The sequence below is a fragment of the Vanellus vanellus genome (assembly GCF_965231255.1).
Source record: "Vanellus vanellus genome assembly, chromosome: 3".
Lineage (NCBI taxonomy): Eukaryota > Metazoa > Chordata > Aves > Charadriiformes > Charadriidae > Vanellus > Vanellus vanellus.
This window is the reverse complement of record NC_138907.1, coordinates 125,634,693-125,657,567: the sequence shown is the minus strand read 5'-3', so window position 1 is coordinate 125,657,567 and position 22,875 is coordinate 125,634,693. Positions and strand designations below refer to the sequence as shown.

Here is a 22,875-nt window from a genome sequence, read left to right as displayed (position 1 = left end):
TGGTTGGATATACTGCACTTCTGCAGAGTGACCTCTCCACGTGGAGACAAGTGATGAGTGGCATTCCTCAGGGGTCGGTACTGGGACCTGTACTGTTCAACATCTTTGTTGGCGACATGGATAGTGGGGTCGAGTGCACCCTCAGCAAGTTTGCAGATGATACCAAGCTGTGTGGCGAGGTAGACACGCTGGAGGGGAGGGATGCCATCCAGAGGGACCTGGACAGGCTGCAGAGGTGGGACCAAGCCAACCTCATGCAGTTCAACAAGGCCAAGTGCAAGGTCCTACAGCTGGGTCAGGGCAATCCCAAGCACAAATCCAGGCTGGGCAGGGAATGGCTGGAGAGCAGCCCTGAGGAGAAGGACCTGGGGGTGCTGATTGACAAGAAGCTCAACATGAGCCAGCAGTGTGCGATCACAGCCCAGAAGGCCAACCGCATCCTGGGCTGCATCAGAAGAAGTGTGGCCAGCAGGTCAAGGGAGCGGATTCTGCCCCTCTACTCCACTCTTGGGAGACCCCACCTGGAGTACTGCATCCAGCTCTGGAGTCCCCAGCATAAGAAGGACAAGGACCTGCTGGAATGTGTCCAGAGGAGAGCCACGAGGATGATGCAAGGGCTGGAGCACCTCTCCTGTGAGGAGAGGCTGAGAGAGTTGGGGCTGTTCAGCCTGGAGAAGAGAAGGCTCCCGGGAGATCTTATTGCGGCCTTCCAGTCCCTAAAGGGGGCCTACAGGAGAGCTGGGGACGGACTTTTTACTGGGGCATGTAGCGATAGGACGAGGGGGAATGGCTTTAAACTGGAAGAGGTCAGGTTCAGATTGAACATTAGGAAGAAGTTTTTCCCTGTGAGGGTGGTGAGGCACTGGCACAGGTTGCCCAGAGAGGTTGTTGAGGCCCCATCCCTGGAGGTGTTCAAGGCCAGGCTGGAGGTGGCCTTGGGCAACCTGGTCTGGTGGGAAGTGTCCCTGCCTATGGCAGGGGCTTGGAGCTTGATGATCTTCAAGGTCCTTCCCAACCTAAACCATTCTGTGATTCTCTGACCTCAGACCTACGGCCGGTGTCTGCCTCGTGAAACTGCAAAGATGAGTGAAAGTGAGTTAAACACACAGATTGTCAGAGTTGTTCTGTCTCAATGGGTTTATTATACAGCTCTGGTCCTCAGCTTTGTGGGGAGCCAACATGCTCTGCTCCCGCATGGCCGCCGCTGTGGTGGCTCCACGCTGCAAAGCTCCTGGGCAGAAACGATGGGCCAAACGTATCCAGGTGCCTTTTTCAGGGTGTAGGTGGTGTTTTCTTACTGACTAATTTGGGGCAAAGGAACCAACTTTTTTCTTTTGGAGAGGTGCCTGGGTGCTTGTAGAAATGCTCCCAGTAATTTCTGCTGCTCCAACATTGCCTTGTAGGAGGGGGGATATTGTCATCTTCCTCTCTCCTCACTTCTCCCAGACTTTCGGAGGCTGTTCCTCTCTGCAGGTCGTACCAGGGATCAGTGAGGGCATTTGGCCAGAGCAGCTTTTCCGAGCCGTCTCCTGTTCTCCTGCTGAGGCCTTTGTGTTTTCCCTGTCTTTACAGCTGAGGAACTGCTAATATTGTATTTCCCACGACAAGACACCAGGAGGAGCTCCAGGGTAGGTAAAGCTCTGGTTTATTTTCCTATCCCATAGCCTTGGACGGTGGGATGGAGCTATCTACCTTCCCTGTGCGCTGGTGGCCGTCTCAGGTCCTTGAAAGAGGGGTCTTTGTTGACAAGGGAAAAGCAAATCCCCGATCGTTGGAGAGAAGCTGACTTGGCTGGTGGCTCTGTGGATGGTCCACAGCTTGTGGGACGATTGGTGTGGGAACTGTGGATGGTGAGCAGAGCAGCTGGCTGGCAGCCACCAGGTCCTCCAGCATCCCTGCTCCTGAGCACACATGCAAATCCTTGTCGTACGAGGGGGCAGGGGCATGTCTGTGCCAAAAGAATTTGGAACTCAGTAGCTTAGGAAATGGAGGGCAGCAGATAGATATTTGCGAGGATGTATAGGCAGAAGCACCACAAAGGCTGGGAATGTCTAGGAAGGCAACTTCTTCATTTAGCTGCTCTTTGGCCCACATGGGCTGTTCAGACCAACGAAATGCACCATTGAATGCTCCGCTTAGTGCTTTGCTTTGGACGAACAAGAATGTGGCTTCCTTGTCCCTGCCAAAGGAATTGAGGGAAGAGGTACCATGGTGGGAGTAGGTGGGAGAGAGGAAGAAAGGAGTGGGATGCGCAGGAGCAACATCAGCTTGCTGGCAACATTAAGAAAATTTTCTTGGCAACGAGTGGTCAACTGACCTCATGGATGGAAAATCTGGACCTACAAATCATAGAATGGTTTAGGTTGGAAGGGGCCTTGAAGATCATCTAGTTCCAACCCTCCTGCCATGGGCAGAGACACCTCCCACCAGCCCAGGTTGCTCCAAGCCCCGTCCAACCTGGCCTTGAACACCCCCAGGGATGGGGCAGCCACAGCTTCTCGGGGCAACCTGCGCCAGGGGCTCACTGCCCTTAAAGTGAAAAATTTCTTTCTAATATCTAATCTAAATCTCCCTCCCTCATCCTATCACTACATGCCCCAGTAAAAAGTCTTTCCCCAGCTCTCCTGTAGCCCCTTTAGGTACTGGAAAGCCGCTACACGGTCTCCCCGGATCTCCAGGCTGAACAACCCCAACTCTCTCAGCCTGAAATCCCAAAGGCAGAGGGGTTCATGGGGATCAGCTGAGTCTGATGAACCGCCTGAATCTACACTGTTACTGGAGAGGTCGCAGAGTTCTTGGATGCTCATCAACATGGAACTGAAGCTATATCTACTCTTATGAAATAAACAGTGACAGGGCCCAGATTAGGGACTGGATTGGTCCTTGGCACAGTTCTGATGGGCTTAATGAGCTCTCATCCAACTTTTGGCTATGGTTCAGGAGTGTGTATGGGCCAAGAAGCAGTTGTGATATAACCACCTGGTTTTGGAGGGTGGGAGCTTTTAATACATGGCCAGACTGTGGCAATTGGTTTCGGTTTTAGAAAACAGTCTCTGCTACAGTTCAATTTGTTAATATTCTCTAATATTAATATAATATTTTTTGCTATTATATTTCATTTCCAGGCTTCATTCTTGTTGATGGAAAAGAACTGATTGAAAATTTGGGAGTGGATGAAAATGGTGGTTTGTGATACTTGGAAATAAAAGGAAGGAGACCATAGAGTAAAGACTGCAATTCTTGAGAAGCCTGTCTTGAGTAATGTTAGGGGTTCAATAGGGAAGATCCCATGGGAAGACAGCTTGGAAAAGAATGTCTATATCTTGAAGAAATAATATTAAATTGCAAACCAGGTGAAACAAATTTTGGATTGCTTTAGGTCCAATATAGATGGGACTAAGTCTGAGCATCTGCAGGAGTTTGGATTAATTGGAGTTAGGAGTAATAACGATTAGCTGTAGTCTAAATGTGCGTGTTGCTCTCTAGAGGGCCTAAAGCACACCTAAATTGCCAAGCTCAGCTCCAGGTGTCTTGGTTTTAGATGACTGAGGTCAGTTGAACTGAGCCAGTATGTTGGATTCACAGAATCACAGACTGGTCAGGGTTGGAAGGGACCTCTGGAGCTCCCCCAGTCCCACCCCCCGCCAGAGCAGGGGCACCTCCAGGAGTGGCACAGGACACGTCCAGGTGGGTTTGGAATGGCTCCAGAGTGGGAGACTCCCCCCCCTCTCTGGGCAGCTGTGCCAGTGCTCTGCCACCCCCACAGGAGAGAAGTCCCTCCTCATGTTAAGATGGAACTTCCTATGGTCAAGTTTGTGCCCATTCCCTCTTGTCCTGTCACTGGGCACCACTGAAAAAAGATTGTTCCCATCCCCCCGGCACCCTCCCTTTAAGTATTTATAAGCATTAATAAGATCCCCCCTCAGTCTTCTTTTCTCCAGACTAAAGAGACCCAAGTCCCTCAGCCTTTCCTCATAGGAGAGATGTTCTAATCCCCTCATCATCTTTGTAGCCCTTTGCTGGACCCTCTCCAGCAGTTCCCTGTCCTTCTTGAACCCGGGAGCCCAGAACTGGACACAGTACTCCAGATGTGGCCTCACGGGCAGAGCAGAGGGGGAGGATGACCTCCCTCCACCTGCTGGCCACGCTCTGCTTGATGCACCCCAGGATGCCATTGGCCTTCTTGGCCACCAGGGCACATTGCTGGCTCATGGGCATCCTGTTGTCCACCAGGACTGCAAGGTCCCTTTCCACAGAGCTGCTCTCCAGCAGGCCAGCCCCCAACCTGTACTGATGCAGGGGCTTATCCCTCCCCAGGCGCAGGACTCTACACTTGCCCTTGTTGAATTTCATAAGGTTTCTCTCTGTCCAGCTCTCCAGCCTGTCCAGATCCAGGTCCTCCGATGCTCTTCAGCTGAGCTAGCTGAAATACCTGCCCCCAAAATACTGCTTATTCTCATAGCACCTTGCTGGTGGCTTGGTGGGATGCAGACACCAACACTGGGTCCAATGGACTCCATCCACAGGAGAGGGTTGTCGTGGGGCAGAGGGATGCTAGACAAACATTACTTCCAGATATATCCTGTTAATTTATTAGGATTCCGGCCATATCAAGTCTCCTTAGTCCTTCCCGCACGGCAGGGCACCTGATTCCAAAGCAGAAAACGATCACATCATCGAAGCGTGACTACCAGCTATGAATATTTACAGAGATGCAGCTGAGAAACAGCACTTGCTTTGCCCAGTAGAGAAATCAGTCAAATGCTGGCCACGGTTCAGTGCCTGGTGTTTGTTCCTCTAGGTTCAAAAGCATTTGAGTAGTTTTGGTTTCTATCTGCTCCAGAGTTTTAATTCCGTGTTTCCTTGGAGGTGGTGCAGGTGCCTCCTGCGAGGTGTGAAAGCTGCAATGTTCAGAGGAGCTTAGGAGGTTGTGGGGCCCAAGCCCGACCTGAAATGAGCCGTGTCTTATGCCTGAAGCCCCCGCAGAGCTATGAAAACCTTAACCCAAGTGTGTAATGAAAACCTTAACCCAAGTGTATAATGAATCCTGCAGTGCAAACAGTGGTTTTCTTTATCGTAACTCAAGTGTAGAAGCGTTCTTGCAGGTGAAATTAAAAATCTCTTTTATTTCCAAGTTCCCACCCCTGCTCTAAGCCCTTGCAACATGGGAGTGAACAGCTCTTTGAGATAATGAGTATTTTTTCTCCCTTATAATGACTCATATTAGGTGACCTCTTTTAGATCAAATTTTCAGCGAACTTTGACACAAGACAACTTCAGTCGTAGGAAATTTCAGGTCAAAGAAGGAGTCCTCAATGAAGTTATAAGCCACTGAAGATAGAAGATGTGAGTGGAAAGTGGCAGTCAGGGCTAATAACCCAGTATTTGGCGTGATGATGTCATTACTTTATCACACGTAACAATTTCCCCTTAACCCCGTACCTGCAAAATCCAACCCATTTCATGGCAATGTCCTTTTCCTTTCACTGTGAGGGCTCAGGGGAAAAAAAGGGGGTCACTTGCTGGGCTAGAAAAGTGGATTTCTGGTAATTCTACCCTCTCTTGGTCTTCCCCACCCTGCGTCTCAGTAGGTGAGTTCGTGGTTATATAGATGTGAACAGTCAGAATAGGAACATGTGTCACAAAATTGATATTACCTCAGGTAAACTTAGTAACATGAAATATGAAAAATTTAGGTAAGATGAGTTGCCGGTCTCCGAACTGTCAGTTGAATCAGACCACAAAATCATGATGTCCTGCAGTGACATAAGTCAGTGGAGATTTCTGCTGGTGTTACTCAAGAGAGGTGATAGAGCAGGGACCGGATTAGTCCCTTCTCATTTGAAAATGCCATGAATCTGTGGGAGGATCCTGGTTTTCGGGTGGACTGAAAATGCCATGAAACTGTTGATTTTCTGGAGGAACATGGATGAATTTGTGCGAAGTGTCCTACGCTTCAGTCCTCCTCTTCCAGCTTGGCTACATGCCTTTGGGAGAGGCTTCTCTCAGGGCTTTTCTCCACAGAGAAGCTGCTCAAACTGGTTACGTGATCTTTTTCTGCAATAAAAACAGCTTTTACTCCCAAAGAGAGCTGCTGGTTCTTCTGGGGAAACAGCACGTGCACTGGTCTTTCTCATCCAGGTTGTGGCTGATCCCTGCTGGATCACAAACAACAGAGTCCTTGCTCCTGCTCCCCCTTTTATTTTCATGCCTCTCATCCCTAATTATAAAACGAGGGATTGTTAGGTTGTGTGATTAAGAGCCATTATTTTCCACGAGCACAAAGGAGCAGAGGAGCGGTGTCAGGTGGAGCAACCCAAATAACGTAGTGCCAACAGAGTCCCTGACCCGGCTCTTTCAGGGTTGTCCATGGAGGATGGTCAACCCAAGTCCAGATGTGAGACCCACCAGATGAGTCGATGGAGGAGGCTTTCTCCACATCACCTTGCTGACTACAGGGCTATGGGACTCACTATGGCATGCTGGGAAGAGAATTATGGGATTGTGCAAGACTTATTATGGGATGTTTAAGGGAAGGGGCAAACTTGGACAAAGGAAAGAATCAGGATGGATCAGTGAGGGACAAACATGAAAATGAGAGGAGGGATGGTTGGGGCTGGTCACATAGGGGATGGTGGTGAGTACGGTGAGTACGCTTGTCTGGCTGAGCTGTGTCCCTGAGCACCCCAGGGTGCTCTGTCTTCTTATCAAATCCTTTTCTTAGCCTTTTTTTCTTTTTTTTTTTTTTTTTTTTTTTTAGTGTAATTTCCCTCAAATGCTGCACGGTCTAAGGGCCAGCACATGAAGACACCAGTGTGCGTGCATATTGCATGGATACGTATGTCAGTGTGGAAACGCTAAAGACATCCAGTTGGACTAGCTCCAGGTATTGGAGCAGCCATAAGTCTGGGCAAGATGCTGGAGAGACCAGAGGGTCTTCAAATTGGCTACTGGGGATAGTAGGAAGTATAGACCAGCTACTGGAGAGATTGTGGGATCTGGGGGTTGGCTACTGGTAAGGTCATAAGTCTGGAGCAGCTGCTGGGGAGACCCACTGGTGTGTGTTTGTGCCTGTGCATGAAGCAATGAGACCCAGGGATCCAGGGGCAGCTACTGGATATGGTCTAAGGCCAAGAACTGGAGAGATCCATCTTGTATGTGTGTGTGTATATATCTGTACGTATTTTCCACTAACAGGTTTTCATCTTGATCAACCAGAGAAGGGAACAAGATGAGGCCATTGATCCTGTTTGTGTTTGCATGAGTGATGTTTGGACAGGTTGGATTGATGGGTCAAGGCCAATGGTATGAGGTTCAACAAGGCCAAGTGCCGGGTCCTGCACTTGGGTCACAACAACCCCATGCAGCGCTACAGGATTGGGGCGGAGTGACTGGAAAGCTGCCTGGCAGAAAAGGACCTGGGAGTGTTGGTGGACACCCACCTGAATATGAGCCGGCAGTGTGCCCAGGTGGCCAAGAAGGTCAGTGACATTCTGACCTGTACCAGGAATAGTGTGAGCAGGACTAGGGATTGGATATTAGGAAAAACTTCTCATTGAAAAGGTTATCGCACATTGGAACAGGCTGCCCAGGGAAGTGGTGGAACCTCCCTGGAGGTATTTAAAAGATGGATAGATGCGGTGCTGAGGGACATGGTTTAGCGGTGGACTTGGCAGTGTTAGGCTGATGGTTGGACTTGATGACCTTAAAGGTCCCTTCCAAACTGGATGACTCTATGATTCTATGTTTTTTGCCCATGTTGATCCACGTGGCTGGACATCTGCATATATATGTATGTTATACACGTTGCATACGTGTGTGTGTATGTGCCTATCATGAACCTGTGCTCAGCTTTGCTACTGGAGGGACATGGGGGCATAGAGCTGTGGCATCCTCATCTCTGCTGGGTTTGAATTCAGGGCTACTGGATTTGGCAACTGCAAACAAGGACAGCATTACTTTCTCATCGCTCTAAGGGCTTAAATGTATATATATGCTGAACGGATATGACATACTGACACAGCACTCAGAGGAGACCGAGGCAAAATGCAGTACAGTATGGCCATGGAGATTGTTCACCACATATCTTCAAGGAGTCAATCCAGGAGAAATGTTACTCCAAGGTCCACCCAGCAGACAAGGCCAGAGAAGGGGTGGGAAACCAGCACTGCTACAGTGGAGCTCAGGCAGCAACTGGGGGCCCAAAGCTGAACTGAAATGGGGCTCCTAGTGATGGGCTGTGAAGGGAGACCTGTGGCGATGCTGGTCAAGGCCAGGAAGGCTGATTAGTGCCCTCAGGGCACTTACAGGACATGCATGAGTGTTTCAAAGAGCTCTCCAGAACATGTCAACATAGGATCACAGTAACGAGTAGGGAAAGCATCCTGGCTCCTGGTACCCTGAGGTGCCCCAGGAGGACTTCCCCTGGGCATCTACTCTTCCCCTGTCTGGTGACTGCAGGACACAGGGTTCCCCGAGATTAGATGGGGGCGGATTGTGCAACTGAAGCAAAGGGAGGTTAAACCGTGAAGTTCCATGTCCTGTCCTCCTTTTGAAACCCTTGTTGGGTACCTGACTTTGCAGCTTGCTGATCTCAGCTGTTTGGTTTGGGGGAGGCACGTGGAAGTGCATCCACAGATGTGTTTGTGGCGAGAGAACATTAATAATAGAAAGAGGGGGAGGAAAGGGGAGAAAAAAAGCTGCCTGAACAATTTTTTTTTTTTTCTCCTTTTCTTCGCTTATCTCTTTATCTGCCTGAATGAACTGTATTGGCTGATTCGGGATTCTGATGACATAGTATCTGCCCTCCCCTTTCTGGAGGTAGACGGAAGGAAGTGGGCTAGAAAATGAAATATCAGCTCCTAACCTCGGGTCAGGTAAGCCAGCTATGTACTGCAATGGAAAGGATGGTAGTGGTTGAACTTCCCTATAAAAAGGAGACCATATCTGGCTTTGAGACACACGCAGAGTGGAAGAGGTCTGGGAGAAGTCTTGTGCTCTGTCAACTGTGTGCATCCTTCTAAAGCGGCAGAGAGGTTGCCATGGCTTTTGCCCGCTGCTCTGGGATGGTAAGTACTTCTGTTTGGTATAAGCGTTAAGATGTAATTGCTGCAAGATTAAAAAGCAGAATGCAGATCCCATGATGCTGTTATCTAGGAGCAACTCTAGTTGGTGTTAGAGGGAACTGAATGGGTTGCTAGATCTGTCTGATACGGCTTTCTGTCCTGAGCTTTTGCAAGTGGGTTTGGTGCCTGAGTGACAAAGAGGCAACGGACTATCCATTATTTATCTGTAAGGGCAGCACTGCTGATGTGGGATTGGGACAGACAGTCCTTTTCTCAGGCAGCGTGCTATCAAAATTGCTGAGATGTCATTGGGAAGTGAATGTACGCGTATTTACATTTCAACGTGGGTAGTATTTGCAGCACTGTCAAGTCTTGTGATTTTCTTAAAAGCTATGCATATATCTCTCTCCTTTTCCTAAACCTCTGGCTCCTGGAAATGGCCTAAGAAACTCGTATTTCGCCAAGAAAAGGGCTATTTCCAGCAGATGGCTGCTAAGTGGCCAACCTTTCCTGTCCTGAGAAAGCATACGGCTTCCCAGGTTTCTAAGCTTAGGCATGGGGTCAGCTGGGTTCTTACCCTGCCTTGTAGATCACGAGACACTGCTGTTTGACTGTGGAGGAGGACCTTTCTTAGCTTGTTGGAGAGATGCTCCTCTTGGTGCAGAGCCAAGAATTTGAATCAGAGTTTAGCATCCGTTGTGATGAGTATCATTGTCATTGTTGTGCTGTTTGCTCATTCTGGCCCATTTCTCCCAAATATAAGTATGAAGATGGTCCTGTCTAGCCAAGACTCGGCTCTTCAGCTCTCTCTTTCTTGACTGAACACAGCTAACGGCACCTTTCTCTCTCCCAGTTCAGATCACTACTTTTGGTGCTGGTTCTAGCACTCACCGTAAGGAGCTCACCCCGTGGGAGGGCAGTTCATCCTCGGCCCAGCAAGGACGGTGGCTCTGTGAGGCTTAGAGAAGGTTGCCTGGACCAAAAGGACCTCAAATTCCCTACAACAGTGAAAGTTGACATTCGCATCAGCAATTCAGATCATGCCTTTAGCGTGGTCCATGATGTCAGAAACCGATCTCTCGCTCCTTGGGACTACAGGTAGCTGTTTAGTTGTTATCTAAATTGTAACAGATGTGCTGCACAGGTGATTTTTTTGGGTGAATGATGGCTGGTTCTCAGCATATGCCTAGAGTCCTGTGAATATTGAGAATACTTCTTGACACATGCATTTTGATGTTAGGTGACATAGAAACTGCAGTGCAAAGGGACATCATTGGAATATTTTCTAATCATCTTACCAATATTTGTCAAAGAATTATTACTCTAGGAAAAGAAAAATGTCAGTACATTGCAATTGTACGTTTTCATAGCTGGAAGAATTTTTTAAATGCTGAAATTAAAATAAAACCAAACAAAAATGAATAGTTCACTTGCCATCAGTTCTGTATTTCACCTAGGTCCACTCCATTCATCATCTCCTAAAGAACGATATGGCAGTATTACCCTCCCAAAATTGATTCTGTTTCTAGGAATTCGTTCTAAAGATGTTGAAGATAGGGAATTTCTATGGCCTTTTCTCATAATGAGGGTACAGAGGTAAATAGTATGGGCCTTTCATGGAGATAAACCAGAAGATCCTGCCCAACTGTGTTGTGCAAGTGCATAAAACCCTTTTGTGTCCCCATCCTCAGGCTCGACGAGGACCCCAACCGCTTCCCCCAGGTGATTGCTGATGCCAAGTGCCGCCTCTCCGGCTGCGTGAACCCACTGGGGCAGGAGGACCACAGCCTCAACTCTGTCCCCATCCAACAGGAGATCCTTGTCCTCCGGCGGGAGCAGCGGGGCTGCCTGCCCACCTACCGCCTGGAGAAGAAAGTCATCACCGTGGGCTGCACGTGTGTCGTTCCAGTCATCCACCACCAGTCCTAGGAGGGATTAGTAGGGGAGGCAACACTGGGAAGAAGAAATGTCTCCTATGAACATCCCTCTGGAGAAATCCCACAGTCGCCTACCTCGCATTCCGGGACTTCAACATGACATTTCCTTTCCAAATCTGAGCAAATTACTTCCTGGAAGTACTGATCCTTGTTGTTGTTTATTTATGGATTTTAGAATGGGATACACTTGTGGCTGGTGATGGAGGGGAGAGAAGGGGATGGAGGAAAAGTTTTGATTGTGACTCCAACCAGGGAGGGAGTAAAGCAGTTTCTCATTGCGGCTTATATCAGTTTGGTTATGAATTATAGTTTCAAAAGTTGTCCTTGGCAGTAAATTTCCCTGATGTATACATGCCAAACAGGAGTACCACAAAAAAATCCCTCCTCCTGCACTTTCTCCTTCCCTCTCTCATCACCTGGTCCCTTTTCCTTCTCTGTCCATCACTGCTCACTAGTGAATTTCTAGTGTAAATCTGGGATAAGTGCTGATTCTCATCGCACTCTGGTTTTGTGGCACTGCTGCTCCATGGGGAGCAGTGGCTGACTTGTTCCAGAACAATTTGGGAGAGAATTGAACCCACTTGCATAGAGCGTTAAAACGGCAAAGAACTAATGACTGTTTATATTTCTATTTATAAGTTCTATTTATGACTATATTTATGGCTTTATATGTGCTCAGAGTATCCAAAAAATGGTAAATGTTTATCTGTATTTATTCAATAACTTATCCACTGAATAAAATTTGTATTTTATTTAAAAGAATGGTGTTTTATGGTAGCTCAAAATGAAAGCAGACACAGTGCTGCAGTAGCACTGAGTGGTTTCAGCAAAGATCAGAGTTTTTTCCGGTGCAGTGATATGAGTAAAAGGGAGCGCAAAAGAACTTGCAGCCTAGATGCAAAAAAGGGCTGAAAATGGTGAATTGAGGTTGTACAGGCAGCACTGGGCGAGTTGACAATAGAGTCAGGTTCTCAAGACCTTGGGATGGTCTCTATGGATGGTGGGAAAAGAGACAGGAGACGCCGCATTGCAGGGTTGCAGCCGAAATTTGGGATGGGGCTCTAGCCTGGTTCACGTGAGCTGGGAAAGTCCTATCCTCTTCCAAACAAGGTGTCATCCTCAAAATCTCCCCTCTTCTCCACTAGCTGGATGGTGGGCTGAGCAGGAATGCAGGGAAATATGCAAAGATGGCTTCATCTCACCGCTCTTTAACCAGCCAAATATTAGGTGTTGGGCTTGAAGTGGTGGATGAGGACCTCTCCACATCAAGGGAACAAGGAAGAAACACCTCCAGGGCAGGGTTGCCTGCTGAGCTGAGGTGTCCTAACTTAACAAAGGAGGATTTGCCCTCTCTTTCTTAGCTACTCAAGGAGCACAGCCTAGCCAGGCTCACTGCTAATTATTTTATCAGGTTGCTGTAGTGTTGCTTTTTTTTAACATTATTCATCTTTCATCCAGACCTGAGCCAGATTCTCAGACCTCTGATTTTGGTTTCTGCTGGTGGAGGTTTTAAGCCCGTATTTCCTTGCTCACCTGCATTTAAACCAGGGTAAACCTGTGTGCAAACGTTCTCGTATTTCACTTCTGCTGTGCAGAAGCTACTTTACATTAGATACACCTGCTGCAGATAGACCCTGGGTTTCTTCCACTGGGTCACAGCATCCCAGACTGGTCAGGGTTGGAAGGGACCTCTGGAGCTCCCCCAGTCCCACCCCCCGCCAGAGCAGGGGCACCTCCGGCCGTGGCACAGGACACGTCCAGGCGGGTTTGGAATGGCTCCAGTGGGAGACACCCCCCCCCTCTCTGGGCAGCTGTGCCAGTGCTCTGCCACCCACACAGGAAAGAAGTCCCTCCTCGTGTTAAGATAGAACTTTCTGTGTTCATATGTATATGAAGATACACATGTTCCTACGGGTCATTGGGTCTAAACGGCTCCTTTGCTGTTTGTTTGTCGCGCTGGGTGTATTCCCTGTCCCGCAGGTCACCGGGAGCCAGTTCAACAAGCCATAGGTAACAACGCAGGGTAACCGTCTCATTCAGTTACAAGCATCTGTACTCATTTGCGGCAGCAGCTGTTTCATTATGACCACCAAGCTCTTCATGTGGTGGAGCGCAAACCCCATGGAGGCGTCTTCTTGCACGCTCTTGCGCAACACCAGCTTTCCTCTTACAGTAACCACTGACCAGGAAATCGCACGCTGCACACCCCGGTTCTTACTCTTGACCTATTTCTCTCCCTCTCGATAAACCCAGCCCGTGGGGTCGTCCTCACTTGTTTTGCGGGGAGAAAACTAGCCTACATTTCTGTCTCCAGACACAATGACTTGGGCGTTGGGGTTTTCGCAGCTAAACATCTCCTGTGCTGATGCTCTTAAACACCCATCAGCTTACCCTGAGAGTCATTCTAACTGGATGAATTATGAAGTAGCTAATCAAGAAAGTGCAAAGGTAGCTAATTAAGGAAGTCTCACCCGTGGGGTCATGAGGTTTTGCAGCCGGCGCTATCAACTGCAAACCACACACCTCTCGGTAAGGCGTGCGCTTGTACGTGGGGATTGTTTCTAAATAAAACGATCAACAAGGGTTATTTCCTTCTAATGGCATCATTCTTAGAGTGCAGCTGGTTCTAAATATGAGTCTGGTTATTTTTTAGGCGCTGGCTTTTGTGATGAGGTAGGTGGTTGGCTTTCATTCCCAGCAATCTAAGAACATGGCAAAGGAGTTTATGCTTCTTGTAAACAGCACAGTCATAAAGCCACCAAGAGCAGGCACAGTTCACAGCTGAGGACCAGCCTTTGCGAAAGGCTTTGCTTGTTTTTTTTCCCCTTGCAGCAATGGTCCCAGCCCCTGGGTGACCAGCTGGACATCTCTGGCTCTGAAGTGCAGCTTAGAGCAGCCTTCAGGGATTTGGTTGTTTTATCAGGAGGAAAAGACACAGCTGTAGGTGTTGTAGCAGCCCCGCAGAGTCTTCTCATAACCTGCTAGGCTAAACAACCTATGGTCACAGGTTGGTGACTGAGCCTTGTGGCCTTTCCTATTCCTTCCCTCTTCTGCTTGCCTCTCATTGACCTCCTTTCCATGTCCCCTCGCTCATTCCTCCCTTGGCTGTGCCTGTTCTGGCAGCTTGAGCAGCGATTCTGTTGTGTAGCAGCTCTCATGGGGTGTTGGAGGGTTGGGTCGGGTCCCTGCGTTAGCGTGGGCTGGGAGGCACAGCAGTGACGTGAGCCTGGGTAGATGTCTCCTCCCAGACCTGTGCTTTGACCCATGGACGTGTTGGCCTGCAGGTGTGAGTCAGGCTTCTCTGGACCTTTGACAACAGGCAGATGCTCCTGGGGGTGTTCAAACGGACTACAGACCAGGTCAGCCTGTTCCACAAAATCATGGCTTTTAAAAGTGCACAGAAATTAAATATATAAAGGATGTGAAGGTTGCAACCTAAAATGCTGAAACAACCCAAAACCTGTTTGTGTTTGTCTTTGTCTTTGTTAAGCCAGAGGAGCAATGGCTTGAAAATCCAAAAGTTGACATGGCTTTTTGAGACTTAGACCTAACAGACAAAATTTTAAGGGGATGAGCGATTTGCTGACCAGTCCTGTGGGGACCTGTGGTTTGGTGCCACCATGATGGATACAGATAATGAGGTGAATTTCCAAATCAGCTCTGATTTCTGGCTGTCCTGGGAGATGGCCTGACAGATCAGACCAGAAACCTGCTCCCATGCCACCATCATGGGGTAAAATGTGAGACTTGCCTTGATCTCCTTCCCTTGTCTCCTTCCCCTTTGCTTTCTGATATCATTTTTAACGTTATGCTTAAGAAAAGTCTAGGTGTGTGGGACAAATCTGCATCTGACCCCACCTGGGGGGTCTGCATCCAGCTCTGGAGTCCCCAACAGAAGAAGGACATGGACCTGCTGGAGCGTGTCCAGAGGAGAGCCACGAGGATGATCCGAGGGCTGGAGCACCTCCCTTATGAGGAGAGGCTGAAAGAGTTGGGGCTGTTCAGCCTGGAGAAGAGAAGGCTCCGGGTACATCTTATTGCAGCCTTCCAGTCCCTAAAGGGGGCCTACAGGAGAGCTGAGGAAGGGCTTTTTACTGGAGCATGTAGCGATAGGATGAGGGGGTATGGCTTTAAACTGGAAGAGGGCAGGTTCAGATTGAACATTAGGAAGAAGTTTTTCCCTGTGAGGGTGGTGAGGCACTGGCACAGGTTGCCCAGAGAGGTTGTTGAGGCCCCATCCCTGGAGGTGTTCGAGGCCAGGCTGGAGGTGGCCTTGGGCATCCTGGTCTAGTGGGAGATGCCCCTACTCATGACAGGGGGGTTGGAACTCGATGATCTTCAAGGTCCTTTCCAACCTAAACCATTCTATGATTCTATGATTCTACAGCACTGTTACAAGGCGGTGACAAAAAAAAGCCTTCTTAAAATGTCAGTGATTGCCTGATACCGTTCGTCAGGCTCAGAGTTGTCCATGGGGATGGGATGGTGTGCTGGTGCTGGCTTGCAGGAACTGAGACGATACCAGCCAGACTCAGCGTCAGAAACAAACCACAGTTTTGCTTTGCTACTCATACAAACATTTTCCATCTTTGCTAATTATTCTCTGTAGTTCCAGGGATGGACTGTAGTAGCAGCTTCAAGTCCTCAGTTCTTCAGATAAAGCCATTCCTGCTTTCTGCGTAATTTATTTTCCTTTTTTTTTTTAATTATTATTTATTTTTCCTTCAGAAAACTAGCTCATTTTCTCCAGCCTTTTCTGTAATTTCAACAAAAGATTGAAAATATGTTTGATGCTCTTTGGGGGTTGTGGACTGAGCACGTCTACTCAAAATACCGTTTTCTGGGCACAGCTTTTGATGAGTGAGTTTTAGTGGTTTTACCAGTACAAAGTGTCATGTTTCTGCTTTATCTTCATTCTTAGTAAGCGCAATATGTTTGTATCATGATCAAGGTTCCCCGTTCCAGTAAATGAATAGAGATTGTTTATCTTCTCTCTAACTTTCCCCTATAATTTTTTGAGTTTGTTTTTTATTTCAGACTTCTGAAATCTCTACTCCTGGCCTCCTTCACCTCGTAAGGCTTGCCAGACAATTAAATCTACGTTACCTTCTACAAGCATCAGGTGTCTGTCCAGCTTGCTTTGATAACCGGCAATGATGAACATGGTTATCTGATGATTTGCTACACAAATCCAACCTCTAACTTCCCTTTCTGCTGGGTTTTGCTCACAGCTTGCCAAGCGATCCGGCAGCTGAGCCGTTGCTGCTCAGATTTTATACAAACTGACATGAAACTGAGAAAGGGAGAGGTGCTGGACTGGAAACCTTTGTGTTGAAGAAGGTTTTGCAGCAATTATCCCTCATCCCCCACATGATGACATCATTAAAGAACATGAAATCAGCAGGAATTTGCACTGAAACTCTCCAAACCAAGAAAGAGCAAGCTTTACCCATTGAACCTCAAACTGATGAGAGCTGCACAGGCGTGAAAGAGTGGTCCAACTCTCTTCGGTCACCTGTTGTGATCATTATTGATTGTAGTCATGAACGTTTGCCCGGAGAAACAAAGGCACCGTTAAGGTGACCTCATGGCAGAGTGCACCGATTTGGAATTATTCTGCACCTTTCCAGCGGAACACAGCAATGGGAAGGAAGGACTCCATGATGCCAGGGCTTCCAGGAGAACTTGCGGTAGGAAAGAAAATAGTCCTCAGGCCAAATGAACCCAGGCAACCATGCCACTAAACGCTTCCGTAGGAGCCCGCACAACACCCACGCAGCCTGCAGAGGTGAGCATGAAATTGGCACAAGGCCGAGTAAATAAAAAAAAAGGGTTGCATCCTAAGACACGGGTTTAATTGGGTTGGTAAGTGGTCCAAGGGAGAATGACGCTGCTGGAAGGGGGAGCGGAGTATCTTTTCAGCCCGTCAGCAGAAAGGTGTCGGCGTTTTGGTGCTCTGACTGCGTCATCTCTTGCTGACCTGGTTCTGATTTTTTTTTTCCACAAAGCAGCGCTCTCTCAGCGTTGCTAACTAGTCTCTGTTACTCGTGTGCCAACTCCGGCTAACTGCACATCACTACCAGGTAATAAAGGGTGGGACTTACCATAATTTTAACTGTTAGAAGTTACTGGGGCTGCTGCAGACAAATTGCTAAAGTTCCTTCTATAGCAAGTGGTAGGAAGTTGAGAGATAATGTGATGGACGAAGCAGTCAGCTCTGTTTCAGTCTTCCTGAACTGATATTTATTTAACTCCTTGAAAACCTCCAAGGATGAGTGTTCCTCGATGGGTTTGTTTTTTTGGCAGTCAGTTCCCATGCTTAATATTCTTGGGACAGCCAGCTGCATGAATTTCAGGACCTGCAGAAGACCTTAAGGACGAATAGCTGGAGGAAAGGTAGGAGACAAGCTAAGTTAGGATCACGTGTAGTGCTAGATAGTTATAGCAGTGTTCGAAGGCAACTAAAGGAGTGGACGGGAGTTCATCGCTGTGATTGCACATACTCTCATCACTGCGAGTTAATTAGTGTTTCCTTGGACCAGTGTATATCTACTAGGTCGAGGGATGGTATGAAGCCTGTGGCTGTGAGTTTAGGTTACAGGCTGACCCACCTGATTTTGCCTGGAGTAGATTAGGGAGGGTTGAGGCTCACTGGCACAGCTGGAGGGAATAACCCCCAGCGGCAAAATTTGGGATGGTCGCATCTCCAGTTAGCACAGCTGGATGGGGAGAAGATGCTCTCACCTGAGAGGACCTGGCCTCTCATTAGGGACTTGCACCCCTGAGGCTGCTCTGCACCTCTAGGAATCCCGTATGTGGTGGTGCGTTTGCCAACGGCACTTTGCCAGCGCCTGAGAAGGGTCGCACGGCCCTGAGGCAGCGGCAAGCGAAAACAGCCGCGTCTTCGCAAAACCGCCCGCCTTTTTGAAACACGGAACGTTTTCAGCTGAGCGCTTTTAACCCCAGCGTTCTTTAAATAACCCCCCCCTGCAGTGCTAGACATCCACCTACGCAAGTCCCGTCGCAAACCGTGGCAGAAGTGCTGTGTCAGTGCGCCCTACATTTGAAGCACTGACTGCTGGCAGCGAGCGCGTTGGAAGGGCACGAGGGTGGAGAAAATGACGACTGCAGTTAGCGATACGTGGTTAAATGCTTCAGTCATCCACCCGACTCACTCACGTGCTTTTCCCCGTGTAGCCGGGTAGTGACCTTGCTCCACAAGAAAATGAGTTGAAATGGGTTGGACTGGGATTCACAGAGAGCGTCGGACCAAAGTTAAAACTCAGCAGTGGAAACTCACTCGTCATTTTAGGGGAGAGAGTTTCTTTCCCCCTAAAGAAGCATTCAAAGATTTGTGTCGAACCTATCTTTACAAACGCCTTTCCAATCAGATAGTTAGGTGGATAACCGGGTAGTTACTCACTGCTTTTTTTGCCAGTCTGTCTTTAATGTGAATCTCTTGGGTGTCACTTGGTAAATCATTTTTCTCCAGGTGTCTTAGTTTCTCTATCGTTAAAAGAGCGTTAATGATACAAGCCCTAACTTTTCTATGGGCTTTACATTCTGCTGCAGCAGACCTAGATGCTATCAAGAGCGTGATGCAGGTCTCTTATATGGTCATAGCTGAATTTTGTGATTTCTTACCTTACCGATAAGGTTTTTTTAGAAAGAAAGGAGAATATCACAGAGTTATTTGCTATTTTTTTTTATTACACAAAGATAAATAAGCAGGTACATTATTACTAATTTTTCCACCAGCATAAATAGAATTCATAAATAGACATTTCAAAGTGTAAACTGAAGATGTGTAAAGAGTTCCCATTACTTTTTCAGCCCAGCACATGAAGGTGTCTGGATTCTGAATTCATAGAGTTCAAGATTTTTTGGGGGAAATAATTATTATTATTTTTTAAAAAACTGAGTCTTCTTAATTTTTAATATATTCTGATAGATTCTATCTAGTGATTATGGTTTGATTCAGGTTGACGGAGACTGAATCGGGCCCCTTCATTTCACTGCTGTTAGGCAAGGAAGGTTTCCTCCACGGTTCCCTGCTCTCACACTACTGGCTCCCTTTAAGCCTGGTGTCGGATCAAGGGGGTGACACACGTGCAGCCCACGGTGATGATTTTCTTCTCCAACCGGTATGATTGGTGGCAGCCCTTCTGCTCCCGCCGGAGGACGAGGATCTCCTGTTTGATGGGGACGGAGTTGACGCTGTGGTCCAGCTGCCCGTGCAAATTCACGCACCTGGAGTGGCGGCACTTGGCGTCAGCGATCACCTGGGGGAAGCGGTTGTGGTCCTCATCGATTCTGTAAGATGACATGAAAGGAAGTATTTGAAATGAGAATACTGCTGGATGATAGTCTGGATCACTATGGGCTCCCAGCTTAGGAACCTGTACCTCCTGGGAGATTTCCTATGTTCCTTCCTATGGAGGGACAGTAGACCCTCCACTACTCCAGGTTTTTAAGTGTAAGTAAGTAAATACTGCAGGTTTTTAAGTGTAAGACAAGCATGACAGGACTGCACACAACTGCCTTTGCAGAGAACTTGCTTCAAATAGGTGCTGACTTTGAAAGACCGATTAGAAATTATCTGAGCTTCCCAACATGTCAGACTGACTAATGGACCCAAAGACCTTCAGCTCCCCTCCAAAATATGAAACGTTCTTAGGGCCTGATGCTGGTGTTATTAAACCACCACTGAATTTGGTGCAATGTGAGCCCTCTGAGGTCTTTTTGATGATCTTTTAGGTTAAGAATGCTTTTGAATATAAAGCTTGCCCCAATATACAAATAAATTAATTAAATTACAAAAGTAATTTATTTGCCTTCTGCATGTGAGCCTCAACCACGCTTTTTGCTCTGTGCTCCTTTCTGTATTGGTTACCTTTCAAAGAGAATTACACAGGCTGTGGATACCCTCATATTTCCAAAACCTCTCAACAGCACAGCACTGATAGTAAAGATGTGGGCATGACCTCTGCATTATTCTTGGCCGTTGCCGCCAGTGTATTTCTAGACCATAAGGACAGAGACGGTACCTGTAATCCCACGGAGCCAGAGAGCGGCTGCTGACATCAAGAGTCGTTTCGGTGTCCTGGTTCATGCTGCTGATGCTTATGTTGACTCTCACGGTTTGAGGGAATTTTGAGTCTTTTTGGGTCAGGCATCCAGCATATGCTTGCTTGAAGAGGCTCTCCGGCTTGAGTCCAGGCTGTATCACCTTCCCGTAGGCAGAGCTTCTGGCTGACAGCACGGCCAGCAGCATCAGGAGCAGCGATCTGAACTGAAGACAATCAGTGCATTTAGGACATAGTGCAGATACAGCTGCTGTAACGCAGTGCGCCTCGCGACTCCCCTGTGGGGCTGGGAAACCCACCCACAGCCAGCCTGGCTGGTAGTTAAAGTCTGTACTGCAGGTTGGAGTAATTATGGAAAAATTGCCATATATCACATTTACGCTTGCTTTCATTAACTAATTCTTACAGTGTGGACAGGTATGGTACACACTCATTTGTAATTTAATTATATAAAAAAATAAATTATATAAAATAATATAATACAGGAGATAGCAGAAAGGGGATAACAACAAAAAGACACTCTAAGGTTGAGTTTTCAATGTATTTCTTGACTTCAGACTATGTTGCTGTAGCCCCGTTCGCAAATATACGGGTACAGTCTCATTGCTGCCCCGTGCTGGTGCTATTCATCAGTCCCCCGTTTCAGTTGTTTTCAATTATTAATGGTCTGAAGAAGCATTTTAAGGGTGGGTGCAGATCCCCATTCCTGGCAATCATCTGTTAGAGTTTAAATATGTCTCTGTCAAACTGGGGAAAAAAACCCTAGAAAGCAAGTTCTTACCAGAGAATTGCAAAGTATCGGAGACATCTTCCTTCCTTCTTTTACTGTGGCAGATGCTCGTGCTGGGCTCTGTCGAACTGAAGGTGTCTGGGCACATTTGCTGGTGGACTTTTTATAAGGGTTTCTGTGCTGTCCTAGTTAATGTGGAGTAGGTGTTTTTTTCCCAACCTTAACTGTGGTTTCTGACCATAACTTAAATTAAAAAGTGTATGTATATATATTCCATCAACGCAGGTGGAAGACAGGATATGGGCTCGCCCTTTCTTAGATCTGTAGATGATGTCATTACTTTAGCCATGTCGCTCAAGTAGTAACAAAACTCAACGATGGTGTTAGAAAACCACCAAAAAATTGGCACACACTGCAGTGAGCGGGTGCAAAGTGGGAGGTGTCCTTGCCTGTGGCAGCGGGGTTGGAACTAGATAATCTTTAAGGTCCCTTCCAACCTAAACTGTTCTATAATTCTATGAAAGTGCACAATTTTAAATTGGGGCAAGAGTTGTCATCTAATCAAACATAAGTTGATGCACTTCACGGTCTTGACTTGGGGTTCTGTAGGTATCAAAACCACTAATGTCACTGGCACTGCCAGATTGGATCCGTTTGCTCCTAGCTGTCTTGTTTTGAGGTCAGTCTGGTGTCTTTTCATCCTGAATCAGGCAGATGTTGGACAGCTGGCCCCCGTCCAATTGCTCTCCATACTTGCCGTGTGCTGACACTTGCCTCGGTGCCTAGGGACCCAGTCTCCTTCTCAATCTCTTATTTCTTTCTCAAATTTCCTAGCCTGGATTAGACTATTTTTATGCACGTCTACACCTCCAGTGTGATATGTCAGTTTTGACCAGAATGCTTTGTGATAAAGGGTTCACAAATTCAGTCATTCTCCATCTGGGGAAAAAAAGAAAACAACAAACCAACCCAACCCCAAACAAAACATGAAAATTGATTTTGAGCTGTCCACCTTTTAATTTTACTCAGGCTCTTGTGCTATGAGACAGGGCTGTGATCCTGAGGAAAAAGGCTTGGGAAGTGTGATGGATGTGGTTAAACCTTCCAGTCCTAACTTAGGGAGAGGACAGAGGGATTCAAGAGAAACCTTGTGAAAGCTGAGAGATGCAAAATAACTCCTCGTGTCGGCAGGAATGCTGGAAGAAACTGCAGGCACCTCGTCTATGGCATATAGGTGGTAGCATGCTGCGCTTGGAAATATAGGGAGCTAAAATACCTTGCATTGTGTAGCCCCAAGGCATTAGGACTCCTTGTCTCCCAGGCCTGTGTCCTGGGTGACAGTGACCAATGATCCTATGTATTTCCTGATGCCACCCTGCTGTCTCTTCATCCTTGAAGACCAGTATTCAGCAGCTGTGATGTGTCCTGCCACGTTAGTATTTAGACACGCAGTATTTAAATATGTGTGTTCAAGTGGACAGACTCCATGTGACGTGGTGGCAGTCAGGATCCCTTTCTCCCATTCAGGGGGATTTTTCTAGATTTTCACTGAGATATTGTAAGGGGGGTTGCAGACCTGAAGGGGTTGGGCTGCTTCAAGGCTGTGCCCCCTTTTGGCTTAGGGTCACAGAATCATAGAACGATAGAATGGTTTGGGCTGGAAAGGACCTTGAAGATTCCAATCTTCCTAGTTCCACCCCCCTGCCCTGGGCAGGGACACCTCCCACCAGCCCAGGTTGCTCCAAGCCCTGTCCAACCTGGCCTTGAACACCTCCAGGGATGGGGCAGCCACAGCTTCTCTGGGCAACCTGTGCCAGGGGCTCACCACCCTCACAGGAAAGAATTTCTTCTTAAGATCTCATCTAAATCTCCCCTCTTCCAGTTTAAAGCCGTTCCCCCTCGTCCTATCACTACATGTCCTTGGAAAAAGGGTCATAGTTGTTGCTCTGGCTGATAGCAACTGCCTTGGGTTTTGTTTCACATTAGGGAGATGTTTTAATGAGCCCTGAATGCTCATTAAAAGCTCTCGGCTTGACCCTGAAAGAGACCTTACATTC

At 47.7% G+C, this 22,875-nt stretch overlaps 2 protein-coding genes across 2 annotated transcripts; one reads left to right on the top strand and one right to left on the bottom strand.

Moving 5' to 3' along the window:
• Positions 1–6,631: 6,631 nt before the first annotated feature.
• Positions 6,632–10,994, top strand: LOC309669971 (interleukin-17F-like; the record flags this gene model as incomplete). The annotated part of the gene is made up of 3 exons (XM_082480766.1): positions 6,632–6,646; positions 9,919–10,163; positions 10,757–10,994. 3 exons carry the CDS (start codon positions 6,632–6,634, stop codon positions 10,992–10,994), a joined length of 498 nt encoding a protein of 165 aa, XP_082336892.1.
• Positions 10,995–19,077: 8,083 nt separating this feature from the next.
• Positions 19,078–20,896, bottom strand: LOC309670356 (interleukin-17A-like; the record flags this gene model as incomplete). The annotated part of the gene is made up of 3 exons (XM_082481254.1): positions 19,078–19,315; positions 20,050–20,294; positions 20,870–20,896. 3 exons carry the CDS (start codon positions 20,894–20,896, stop codon positions 19,078–19,080), a joined length of 510 nt encoding a protein of 169 aa, XP_082337380.1.
• Between the last annotated feature and the right edge of the window lie 1,979 nt (positions 20,897–22,875).